At 38.8% G+C, this 12,572-nt stretch overlaps 1 protein-coding gene across 1 annotated transcript; it reads left to right on the forward strand.

Annotated features, from left to right (window-relative positions):
* The first annotated feature begins 3,720 nt into the window (after positions 1 to 3,720).
* Positions 3,721 to 12,365, forward strand: LOC125230984. The gene is made up of 5 exons (XM_048136306.1): positions 3,721 to 3,800; positions 7,398 to 8,144; positions 8,511 to 8,715; positions 9,263 to 9,416; positions 11,618 to 12,365. The coding sequence occupies exons 2-5, from the start codon at positions 7,775 to 7,777 to the stop codon at positions 11,789 to 11,791; spliced, it is 903 nt and encodes a 300-aa protein (XP_047992263.1). The 5' UTR covers positions 3,721 to 3,800; positions 7,398 to 7,774; the 3' UTR covers positions 11,792 to 12,365.
* Positions 12,366 to 12,572: the final 207 nt, after the last annotated feature.

Consider the following 12,572-nt stretch of genomic DNA (forward strand, 5'->3'; position numbering starts at 1 on the left):
AAACTACAACGCAAAAAATGCGTTTATCACTGCTTCCAGTAGTTCCACAGGTGGTAAATCATCTTTATTACTAGATTCACCTACTTTTATCAATTTTAAAGCAGTTAATTTGACTTTATTCAAGGTCAAATTACTTTACCCACTAGTGGATAAAATGCGTTTTTACCGGCTGGTATTAAAGGACAAAACACGTGTTTCCGAGCTAGTGAGGGAAAAAGATACTTTATTTTGCACACCCGCACAAGACTATGGAACTACCTATCCTCTATAGGTAGGAAAGACATATGTAACTCCGTATAGACGGATAATGTCTAAGAAAAAAAACTTAAAAAACGTACCTCAAAGCCATATAAAAGCCATAGAAAAAGGTACGGTGGCCTAGATGGCGTTAACCTTTGGGGAACGCTCGACTAGATGGCGCTAATATTAATATTTGACATTTTAACCCATAAGCCAAATTGTCAAAACTGAGGTTCAAAAGTTTTAAGCTTATGTCGAGAGATGGCAGTCTATGGACTGTGATTACACATTTTACTTTGACAGTGACTCTATAATACTCGATCCTCTTTGATAGGTAGGTAGTTCCATAGTCTTCTAGCAGTTCCACTTCGCATGTAGTATTTTGTATTATCTGGCACAGACAAGAAGCCTATGTGTGCGTAGGCACTTCACAGTTAGATAACAGTAGGAGATTCATCATCATCATCCTCCTAGAGTTTATCCCGGCATTGTCGTTGAACAACTAAAAAAAAAATTAAATTACCTAGTATGTCATGATCACACTGAACAGGGGGGTTACCATGACGTGCTAAAGCCGTTCAGTTTAGGTTGAGAGAGAGGGACGGAGCTATGTAACTGCTATAGCTGTGTCCCTTTCTCTCAACCTAAACTGAACGTCTTTAGTACGTCATGGTAACCCCCCTGGACAGAACAGGAGCGAATGGTGAAGTCTAATGTCGGAGGCTATGGTCCACATCGTAAGTAATAAGTATGAAAGTATGCCATCATATTCTATTTATAGTATAGCATAGTATTTTCAGTAGTGTCACTTCGCATGGCGCATAGCGCATATAGCTCACAGTAAGCAGATTTAACAACAAAAAAAATTGTTTTACAGTACATCATCATCATCATATAAGCCGAAAGACGTCCACTGCTGGACATAGGCCTCCCCCAAAGATTGCCACAATGACCTGTCCTGCGCCACCCGCATCCAGCGGACTCCTGCGACCTTAACCAGGTCATCAGTCCACCTTGTGGGGGGCCTACCCACGCTTCGCCTTCCGGTACGCGGTCGCCACTCGAGAACCTTTCGTTCTACCAGGGGCGGCTCACTCTGCGATTCTATCGCCGCGCTACAAGTACATGCTGGCGGCCGCGAGTTCGCGGCCTAATCAGGGGTGGCGCGCGTTCTCACGGAACGCACGTTCGCACTTTCTATTGTAACGATTTCCGCGTGTGAATGTCTAATGGTGCTTAGTTAAATAGACATCATGAATAAAATAGGACATCTTACACAGATCTACTATTGATTAAGTCCAACGGAAAAGTGTAATAAGGCCTGTGTTGTGATGTTGGGACTTAAACAAAAATATGTAAATAATATATATAGAGGTATATAACTAGAAAGTACCCAAGACTGGAATATAATAGCATAAAATTTCACCTGAGCATTGATTCGTTTTAATCCATAGGCAATTAGGCAACCCTATCGTCCGACGCTGCGCACGTGCGGCTCGTTTCTTTGTTAGAATTTTGTAGGCATTTAAAAGGCGGCATTTCGTGAACATCAAAGCAGTGGGCCTTCTGTACTTGTACTATTATATATTCTGTGGTTCTACGTGCAATAGTACGTGCATATAGTGCTTTTTTTCGCACTTAAATCTTCAAAGACCCGTGTGGTGACCACCACTCCCTGTCTTCTCGTGGGTGTCGTAGAAGTCGACTGTGGGATATGGGTTAAATTGTGGCGTAGGCGAGAGGTCGGCAACCTGTCACTGCAATGTGTCACAATTTCGTTTTCCTTCAACCCTTTAATTGCCAAGAGTGGCACTGACACTTGTGTAGTTTCATGTGCTCTGCCTATATTTAATTCTCATGACTAATGTCCACGTACATAGTTTGTAATATATAAAGAGATGGATAGAAGAGAAATTCACCAATGAATACATACTATACCTATTTGGCAAATATAAAACGAAAGTGTGACATTGCAGTGACAGGTTGCCATCCTCTCGCCTACGCCACACTTTAACCCATATCCCACAGTCGCCTTCTACGACACCCACGGGAAGAAAGGGGGTGGTTAAATTCTTAACCCGTCACCACACGGGCTATACGGGTACCAATGAATAACCTTAACAAAAGGGAGAGTTTTTTTCAGCAGTTTTATTATGTTATGCAGGAGTTTGATAGAAAACTCGATTCGGCATCGGCATTTCGTTATAGTTGTTATTTGGTTTTGACACGACCACGTTTGATGCATTTTTTTTAAATAATAATGTTGGTAAACCGTCTGTTCCTTTGCCACCATTATAAAAAAAATGCCTGCCTAATGGTAAGCCGTTTCCGTAATTTATGGACGCCTGCAATTTTAAAGTTGTTACTTAAAATGGTAAGAAATTAAACTGAAAATAGAACATATTAGTAGGGTATGGTATGAATGAAGGTGAAAGAGAATATTATGACTGTTTCGTCTGTAGGTCATTTGGCTCATTTTTTCACTTCAAAGCCGAATAATCAACTAACAATATTTCAAAATGACTACCATTAAATATGCTTTTAGTCTTAAAATGTATGTCTATGTATAATTATGGCTGAAACTTACAAGGTTCTACGAATAGAGTTCAATCACCTTGTCTAATGATAGTTCTTTTCAGGCGTTAATTTTTGCTATGACGTCATTTGGTACACTTTCCGTTGAAAAAACTCTACAACAAATGAGAATATTAGTAGTTAAACTAAGTATAGTTTTTTTTCGGTTATTTTAATGAAACCTTCCAAGTTTCATTATGAAATAGTAACTTTTGTGTTACATCTGTTGGTATTTACAGAAATGTTAAAAAAAGATCCCATCGAAATGAGAACCTCCTCCTTTTTTGAAGTCGGTTAAAAATCGGACAGTTTTTGAAAAAGCTTCAGTAAGCCAAAAAGTTCAGTAAGTCTAATGAAAATCTGGAAAATGGGCTACTTATGGCTGAAATGGAAATTTCTAACCTGACCCGTTTTCCGTTTTCATTGCTTTTTTTTTTTAATACTACGTCGGTGGCAAACAAGTATACGGCCCGCCTGATGTAAAGCGGTCACCGTAACCTATGGACGCCTGCAACTCAAACAGTGTCACATGCGCGTTGCCACTCCATTAGAAACTTGTACATTCCCTTTTGCTGTGTTAAGTACACAGCAAAACGTAAAGTATAAACAACAACCTAAACTCTCAACTGTACATAAACAAAAACATCGCACATGTGTGCGAAAACAGCAACCTGTACACAAATAAGCTACTAATAGTGACACAACTCAAGAAGAAAATGCTATTGCATTTCATATTCTATAATTTATTGGTAAATTTGTAATTCGAACAGCGTTTTCTTTTGTTTTGTACCACTAATACTCACGATAAGCTACCCATGTGTGAGTGCACACACGGACAACGCTAGTGTGCGTAGTGTGTGATGACGCAGGCAGCCATCATTAAATACCCCCCTCGCGCACACTCCGTCGTCAGTTTCACACAAGTGGGGAACCAGTACACAACCTCTTAGAGTACAAGCAAGGAACTTTGTGGGCTTGCGCCATGGGTACGTGTTTGTAAACAAGGATCTTATCCTTGACCTGTACAGCTGATAGTTTTTATTTATTTATTTTTATATTAGACTAGGCTTTTTAGAGTGAAAAGCCTTTTTCAGGGGATTTTTTTCTTTTTACCCTTTTGTTGCTAATGTATCTTATACCTAAGATGGTTCACTAATGTTTGACCAAAACAATTTTAGCAAATGTTCATTTTACAAAAAACGTTTCATCAATATAGTAATTGGCAAATGTGTTATTCCGCAAATGTATCATTTTACAAAAACTTACTTGACAAATATTCATTTAGTAACTAATACATTAGAAAAATGTGTTATTTAATAAACGATCATTTGTATAATTTTCATTTTACCTATTGATATGTTTGACAAATAGATTAATTTACCAAATATTATATAATAAATTGTTATGTGATAAAAACTTGATTGTTGAACGATCATAAAACATTTCCACTCGTATTTTGTCTGTGTTCTCACAAAGATAAAAGGTCATATGATATGATGTTTGAAATGCTGATTGAGTATGGAGCAGAAAATAACATTGTTATAAAGCCAAAAGTATGCGTTTTAGATTTTGAAAAAGCAGCCATCTCAAGTTTGCGATCTAACTTTGAGGGAATAATTTTGCATGGTTGCAATTTTCATTTGGGGCAGATTATTTTGAGGTAAGTTACAATAGTTGCTTACGTTTTCTGGGTTGTTAAAAAAAAATAACCTCGAAGCCTAAGGCGGGAGCAAAGCTCCCGCCTTAGGCTTCTAACCTAACCTATCCGGATCGGTTTGCTCCGACAGGTTTTGCTCGTTAGGGTTATTCTATGCAATTAACATCATCCAGGAGTATATTTTCTGATTAAGGAACTAATTAAAGAAACGATAAGCAACGATCGAGGGTTTAATTGAACAAAAAATGGCTGGTGCTCCTCCAGAAAAAAAAAGCAAATACGTCACCAAGGACGAACGAATTAACAGGATATTAATGTTGAAAAACGAATATTCAGAGATAAAATTATTAAAATCGCTGGCTGTTCATTTAAAATTACAATAATGACAATCAAAGAGTGCAGAATTTATAATTAATATAAATGATTTGATTCGGAATGATTTTTCATTTGACTCATGTTATAAATTACTATTACAGAATCAATTGTCAAATAATACATTATAGCAAACATTTTTAGGCTAAACGTAGTTTTATTAGTCAACTTATTTGTCAAATATTAACTTGTCAAAAGTATCTCTTATAAAATGTAATTTTGTAGGTTAATTATTTGGTCATGCCAATAATTTGTCAAAAATGTTTTTGTAAAGTAAAGATTTGCCAAAAAATCATTTTGCCAGTAGTTGGTTGTCAAGTGTCAATTTGCTAAACAAGTTTTGGTCAAACGATAGGACACCACCTAAGATACATAATTTTACTCCCTATTATTGGGAAGAGCATTTTATTTAGGAATTTTATCCGACACATATAGGGTTTGTAGTCATGATTTTAATTTATTTTTTGCCAGTAAAAGAGTTAAATATTTTTTTCTCTATTTTGCAGTAGGTAGTACTTCTGTTGCTGAAAATGACTACGTATTTTAGTCGCAATTTTTTGTTTTTGTGTCGCAATTTATCGATGAATTCATTCATAATTTCTTCTTGCAAATTTCGCAGCTCATTGTACCTAATTAATAACTATTTATCTGACTAATTCTAGACGTGTATGTTTCATATTTTAAACAGGTTTACTTTTAGTTTACAGCTTTAATTTAAGACGATACGGTAGGGGTTAATTCTCCATACAAACGCTCTCGACTATTTCCTCCCTGGTTTTTGAGGATAGAGCAATATTTTTTTCAACACAGATTGTTATTATTTTTATCTGTGTCGGACCGTTATGATTTTTTTGATATTCTGCTTTTTAAAGACTCTAGAGCCAATCAAAAATTTCCAAAAACGGCCTTTTTCATTGTGGCGCAAAAAAAGGTGTGATACTCAAGATTGGTAACAGTTAACCAAAAAAGCTAAACAGTCCGACATAGATTATTTCATTGTTATTCAGATTCTCAAATTTCGTTCCTATTGATTAAGTTATGAAGGAGGAAAGAGTCGAGAGCGGAACCTCGATTTTAAAGATTTTTTTGAAATATTTTTTGACTGAGTTGTTCTTAATGGACAATTTTTTTTCGATAAATCTAGTTAATAACACTTGTATATTTAACTAAAATTCCCAAGTTGAAAGGGTCATTTCTATTTTAGCATTTTCGCTACCGTATCCTCTTAACTGACGTCAAAAAAGGAGGTTCTCAATTCGTCGGGGTCTTTTTTTTAAATTCCTACTATGTATTTCTTAGTAAACCTTATAGTTGCTTTTAATCAAGAGAAAATTTCAAATGCGCCTATTCAACTAATTCTTCATAAAGTTAGCTAAAACCTATGTAAAGTCCTAACCCAGCCGTCCATTTTGAGAGTTGAGTCATTTTAGGTCACCGGTCATTGCGTCACGTTCTTTTCACCTTCAGTTAACTCAATTACTTATTGCGCAGTTCAGATCCTATTTAAACTAATTCCTTGTAAAAGAATAACAAGTTTTTTCTAGTTACTAAGTGGATAGGTTACTAGGTGGATGCGCGGTGACCTAACTTAATTTGCTAAGTGGTTACTCAGGGGTATGCGTGACTCGAACATTAGCAGGGCCATAACGTTTAGGTATACTAGGAATCCTTTATAGTAATTTAGATTAATAGATTGAGTTACTTTAATGTAGGTTTTTATTACATGGTGTATTCGTATCTCAAACCTAGCCAATTAAATTCTTTGCTAAATAAAATCTACTCCAACCAGATACCCCTCAACCCCTTTGGGTACGACTACTTTTTTCTTTTTCAAAAATTAAAAAAAGAATCCTTTCTCAGATTTTATCCCATTTCATCTCAGATCCCATTTCGTTAATTTGATGCTTTAAAGTACCTAGGTGTAACGAGACGTCGTTAAACACCTACATAAAAATCTAAATCGGGCACTACGCCAAACCAACCCATGAATGACGTACGTTTTCGGAAATAAAGCATAAAGCAACTGTTTATCCGCGCGCGTCACGCGACACAAACGTGCTGCCGGGGGACGAACACGTGCGCATAAATTGGTCACTAACCGCCAATGCCTCATGTGCTCACATGTGCCGATATGTGACGTAACCAAGTCAAACTAACTAAATAAAACAAGTGACGATCAGCAATCGGGAAATATCGCGATGACAGGTTCAATGTGTCCTTTCCTATTTATAAAATGTTAGGTAGGCCTATCATATTATCGATCACACCATCGGTTAAGGTTATCACGTTATCCGTCGTCAACAAGCGATAAAGGCGCTTTCTGATTTAGATCTTTATCGTTTAGTGAAATTGAACAATGAAACATGAGGAATTTTATAGGTTTGTAGGTGACTAGTAGGTAGGTAACGAGATCTTTGCAAATTTCCTATTGGATTAAGGATTGCAGGCAAGGATAGGTAAACCATACTAAAATAGTTAATGATAGAGGTAGGTATATGTTTCGTTTGTTCAGCATTATCTTTCTCCCTTGCTAATAAATCCTTTTTCTTTCCAGAAACGTTAAATTTAAAACCGTTAAGTAAGTATCAAGAGTGGTCTCCGGATGCGCAGGGGGCGGAGACCACCGAGGTGGGCGAGGCCGGCCTCGTCGCGTCCACTTCCTCCGAGGAGCGCCTCCTGCGCCGCGTCGTGGGCCGCTGGGGCGCCGAGTGGTTGAGCTGACTCGGCACTGGACCCAAGCACGCCGGCGCGCACTGGCCGGTCGACCACCCCCTGCCGCCACCGCGCTGGGGGGCCACGCGCCCGCCCCTCCACCTAACCCTCCATCAGTACGAGGACCTGGTGGCGAAGGCCGAGGCGCTGATAAGCCGAATCGTCGTCTCAGAAAACTATGACTCCGTTAATAATTTCCTGTCTCTTTACGACGCCTATATGGCCGCTCCTGATCAATCTCTTGAAGAGTTCTTCCCGAAGTACAATCCTCCGATCAGGGCGCACAAACACACTTGTGTCGGTCTGGGTATGGAAGTCATCAAGCGATTGAAAGTTTTGGAGAAGGACTTCCCCGGTATTAGCAAGTCTATGATGCTAGTATCTTGCGATGAGAATATCCAGGACTTGGTGGACTATACGACCTCGTTCCCTGGACCTCAAGGGTTCCTGATCGAGACTGAGAAGGACCACGTGATGGCCGCTATTCATGTGAAGATCGACGGCAGACCGGGCATATTCCTGTCGGATCTCGGGTACCACATCTCCCGTGTCGTCACTGCTATGGCTGATCGTTGCTATCCACATACTGGTAAGTCTGCTATATCTTATTTTAATGGTCTTTTTCTGTTTCAACTTCCTACAGGGAGGGGTCGAAAAAATTACCCATTTTTTTAAATATCATGATACTTCTAACTGTCTGGGGCCTGGGGCCCGTTTCTCAAAACTGAAAGTTACAAGCGGATGTATCTTTCCAGCTTGTCATATTAGACATTGACTACCACTTGTAAATTGTAACTTGTAGCTTCGAGAAATGAGCCCCTGGTTCAGTAACGTCAGTCTCCTACAAGTATCCAAATTTTTCCTACGATCATAAATGCAATACTTACGTTTGAAGGATTCCGAATGGAACTATTCCTAAAGGTTCTTGTTACAATATTTGTGTTCTTCTCTCCAGGCTGGTTCACCCAATCCGACGAGCCGCACTGCCGCAAGGACTACAACTATCAGTTCAACCTGCAGAACCCCAACTACGTGGAGTGGCACGAGCGGGAGACCAGGGGCGACAAGGTGAAGGCCCAGGTGTCGCTCATGTATGTGGCCAAGCCGTATCTCACCGCTGTCGAGGTCACGGAGAAGAGGAACTTGATATGGGATCTAAGGTAAGAGGAAGTTATGAAGCTTATCATTTAGTAAACGCATATAATAGCCTATCTACTGCTCATATTAAAGCCTGACCAGAAATATACGACTACGTGCCATGTTGCGGAATCTCATTAGAACTAATTTATTCATTCTGAACTGGACTGTGACCACATACATCAGAACAACAGCGCCCTCTTGATAATAGTCATATATGGTCAGGTTTACCTAGAGGGCCCAGCGGTTAAACTTAGGTTATAATTTATTCCCAAGGTTGAATCGAATTAATGAATCTCTCCAATTTTATAAATTGTGTAGAGATTGTAGCATCTCAAGGTATCATTTTGCTAAAAAGCTTGCAAGCTTAAATTGAGCATCGGTTCAGATACTTCAACATTTCGGAGATCGTTGGACACCTGTACGAAAATTCTAAAATTTCACCAAGAACTTTGATCTCTTCAAATTTATTCCACGATGCATACGAGTATTTATCTCCTTTCAAAGGACCATAAAACACCAAACCAGTTGTATTTTCCTGATTCTAAATCCTGAACCTTTCCATTCCAGGAGTCTCCTAGCCAGGGACCCCAAAGGCCGCCTGACCGCAGGCATCTACTTCCCCCTGAAGCCCAAGACGCAGGAGTTCACCATGTTCTTCGAAAGCAGCAACGGCAAGCAGAGAAAGAAGCTCAAGTTCCAGACCTTCTTGGAGCTGCAGAAGGTAATTTTATTGATTTTTTAGTCCTGACAAGCGCGGATCCAGCTTCGTGCCCGGGGGGGGGGGGGTCACGTGGTAAAGGCCCAGGCCCCAGGGGGAGGGGTGGTCTATTTGTATGCCCAACATAGGCTACGGGGGGGGAGGGCGTGACCCCTATGAACCCCCCCCCCCCCCCCTTGGATCCGCGCATGAGTCCCGAAGTGAAAAAAGTATTAATATCGCGTGATTCAGAGTCCACCATATCTACAAATACCTACGCAGTGCCCTGCCATAAAATAGACGATCGAGTTACCAAACATATAAATATATTTCCTATTAATATATTCAGCTGAAAATCTCGTTACCAAAGAAATTTTTCAGTTTTATCTGCCATTATTTGGTTGAAAGTGGCAATAATTGCATACACAGGTATAAGTTTCTTAAACATGTGAAAATCGGTTAGAAACAGGATTTAACTAAAATAAATCATGAAAAAAAAGTATGGAAGCCGGATTATTATATTTTGCGATAAATCTCTGGCGCCCATCCAAAACGGATGGAATTCCAATTCGGGTGGTATGACGTCAATACCGTCTGGCTGGGCTAACTTTGTTCAATCTGGTTTTAACCGGTTCAGTACCGGGTCTCCCAAAAATAAACCCTAACTGTGAACTTACTATAAATTGGAATCGACTGTCATTATCCTCCTTGCGCTATCCCGGCATGAGAGCCTGGGGTCCGGTTTGACAACTAATACCAAGATTTGGCGTAGGCGCTAGTTTTTACGAAAGCGACTGCCATTCCTTCCAACCCGAAGGGTAAACTAGACCTTATTGGAATTAGTCCGGTTTCCTCACGATGTTTTCCTTCACCGAAAAGCGACTGGCAGATATCGAATGACGTTTCGCACATAAATTCCGAAAAACTCATTGGTGCGAGCCGGAGTTCGAACCCACGACCTCCGGAACGAAAGTCGCACGTACTTACCGCTAGGCTACCTGCGCTTTTTAAATTGGAATCGACTGTATATCTAAAAATTTCAATTTAATACTATTGTTTTTGATTACTTACTTCCTTTCTTTTTTAATGTGAACAAGTCACATCAACGTAAGGAATGAAGGCATTTTTACCTGCACTTCTGATAGAAGTCTTAAAAAAAACATAATCATCCCAAACACAACAAAAAGTACAATGATCTGACCGGATTCCTTTCACGATACGGATCACAGTTCTATTGAAATCAGACAAAGATTTTTTTCTTTTGGTATCGACATGATATGACAAACATGTTTATAATAGTGTTGTTATCACACAGACAGGTCAGAAGTCAGGTTTTTGTCGTATGTTCACATTGTTCACATGTGCCTTATTTATCTAAGGTTATGTAGAGTCTAAAGTACCCGCCGGACACACATATCAAACTGAATAAAGTATTCACAACAATGCTCTCGTTATCTAATCAATTACCTATATTAAACTAAGTATTATTGACTGTGTGGTGACGGGTTAAGAATTTCACCACCCCCTTTCTTCCCGTGGGTGTCGTAGAAGGCGACTATGGGATACGGGTTAAATTGTGGCGTAGGCGAGATGCTGGCAACCTGTCATTGCAATGTCACAGTTTCGTTTTCTTTCAACCCCTTATTTGCCAAGAGAACCACTGAAGCATTAGTATTAAAAAGTATTAACAAATTTAAATATTTTTTTCTCAAGTCAAAATAAATTTGTTACTAATTTGTAGGTATACCTAGATATTTTTCTGGCACGAACGAAGTGACACTAGTGACGTCCTTCCTTCATCGATAACTTACATTATAATATGTCATTAATTATTGCCGTGGCACTGAATCTTGAGTAGTTTCATGTGCTCTACCTACCCCGTTTACCGTTTATAGGCTTGAATTTGTGTGTGTATAACATTAATGTTTTATACAAATATCACATGTTTAAAAATAAACGAACCATATTTTAATAGTTTACATAATTTCTTACATGATTATTCAAGATTTTAGAGATTATTATTAGGGGTAATTATAATTTAAATATGGTTATTTATCGATAAAAGGATTGTCGATGTTTTTAATTTGTCAAGCACTAACAACTTGACGTTCGTGTCAGAAAAATATCTAGGTATACATATTTGATACAAGACGTCACTGGTCCTAACTGTTTGCACTTAAAACATTTCTCTTACAATCACCTCTAATTTTTCCATTCTTCCACAGATCCCCGACGAAGTGGTAGAAGAAGTAGACGAGTGTAATGAACAGCTCCGCCTGAAGGACGGCGAGCTTCTCTCCATCCTCAAACGACTGGCCACCGTCGTCACCGACGAGGAGTATATGGCTGAAGTACTGGCTGTTAACAACAAGGTCGTACAACTGTCTGCTGGGCAGTAAACACACTGGCCGTTGAGAAAAAAGTACTAGCTGTTAGCAATAAGATCGTGCAACGCTGGTCAGTAAACATACCTACAGGCCGTTTAGAAAAAAAAACATCTGGTTGATCTCAACATGCTGGCCGTCAAGAAAAAAAATCGACAAGTAAGAAAACGATCTGAAAAGTAAACAAAACGCAATAGCCGTTAAAAAAATACCAAGTCGGAAAATTTAGGATCTGCAGTGTTACCATTACGCTGAAGCTGCGTTTTGTTGTTCTTGAACAACATAAAATGGAGAACATTGAAGTCAACCATCTCGAAATTTGAAATCTGCTCCGTCCTGCAAAAATTAGCTTCCATTTTAACAGAATTTAGTAATTTGTCAATTGTGGCCTTATTAGCTATAATACCAAGTTGTAAAGAGATTCTCTAAATTTATTATTTTATTAGAAATGTACTAATGTTCATTACTTTCATTAGATGCTTATTATTTCATTAGAGACCATTTTAGGAGGTATGTAGTTACTAGTGTTTAGTACTGAGACGTGTAAAACGATAAGGCTTATCGAGAAATAAAATGATTAAAAACGTAATATCTCCTTTGTTTTATTTTGATCCAACTAATTGTAAAACTCGTCACTGTATGAGTTGTCCACTGCCATCTCTCGACACGTGATTGAAACACTTGAACCTCAGTCTAGTCAATTTGTTCCATATCTTTAAAATTAATATTTAGCGCCATCTAGTGAAGCATCTACCAAAGGTATGGCGCCATCTGAACGAGTATATTTTTTCTTGAC

Source organism: Leguminivora glycinivorella, chromosome 11, assembly GCF_023078275.1.
Source record: "Leguminivora glycinivorella isolate SPB_JAAS2020 chromosome 11, LegGlyc_1.1, whole genome shotgun sequence".
In the NCBI taxonomy this organism is placed as follows: Eukaryota; Metazoa; Arthropoda; class Insecta; order Lepidoptera; family Tortricidae; genus Leguminivora; species Leguminivora glycinivorella.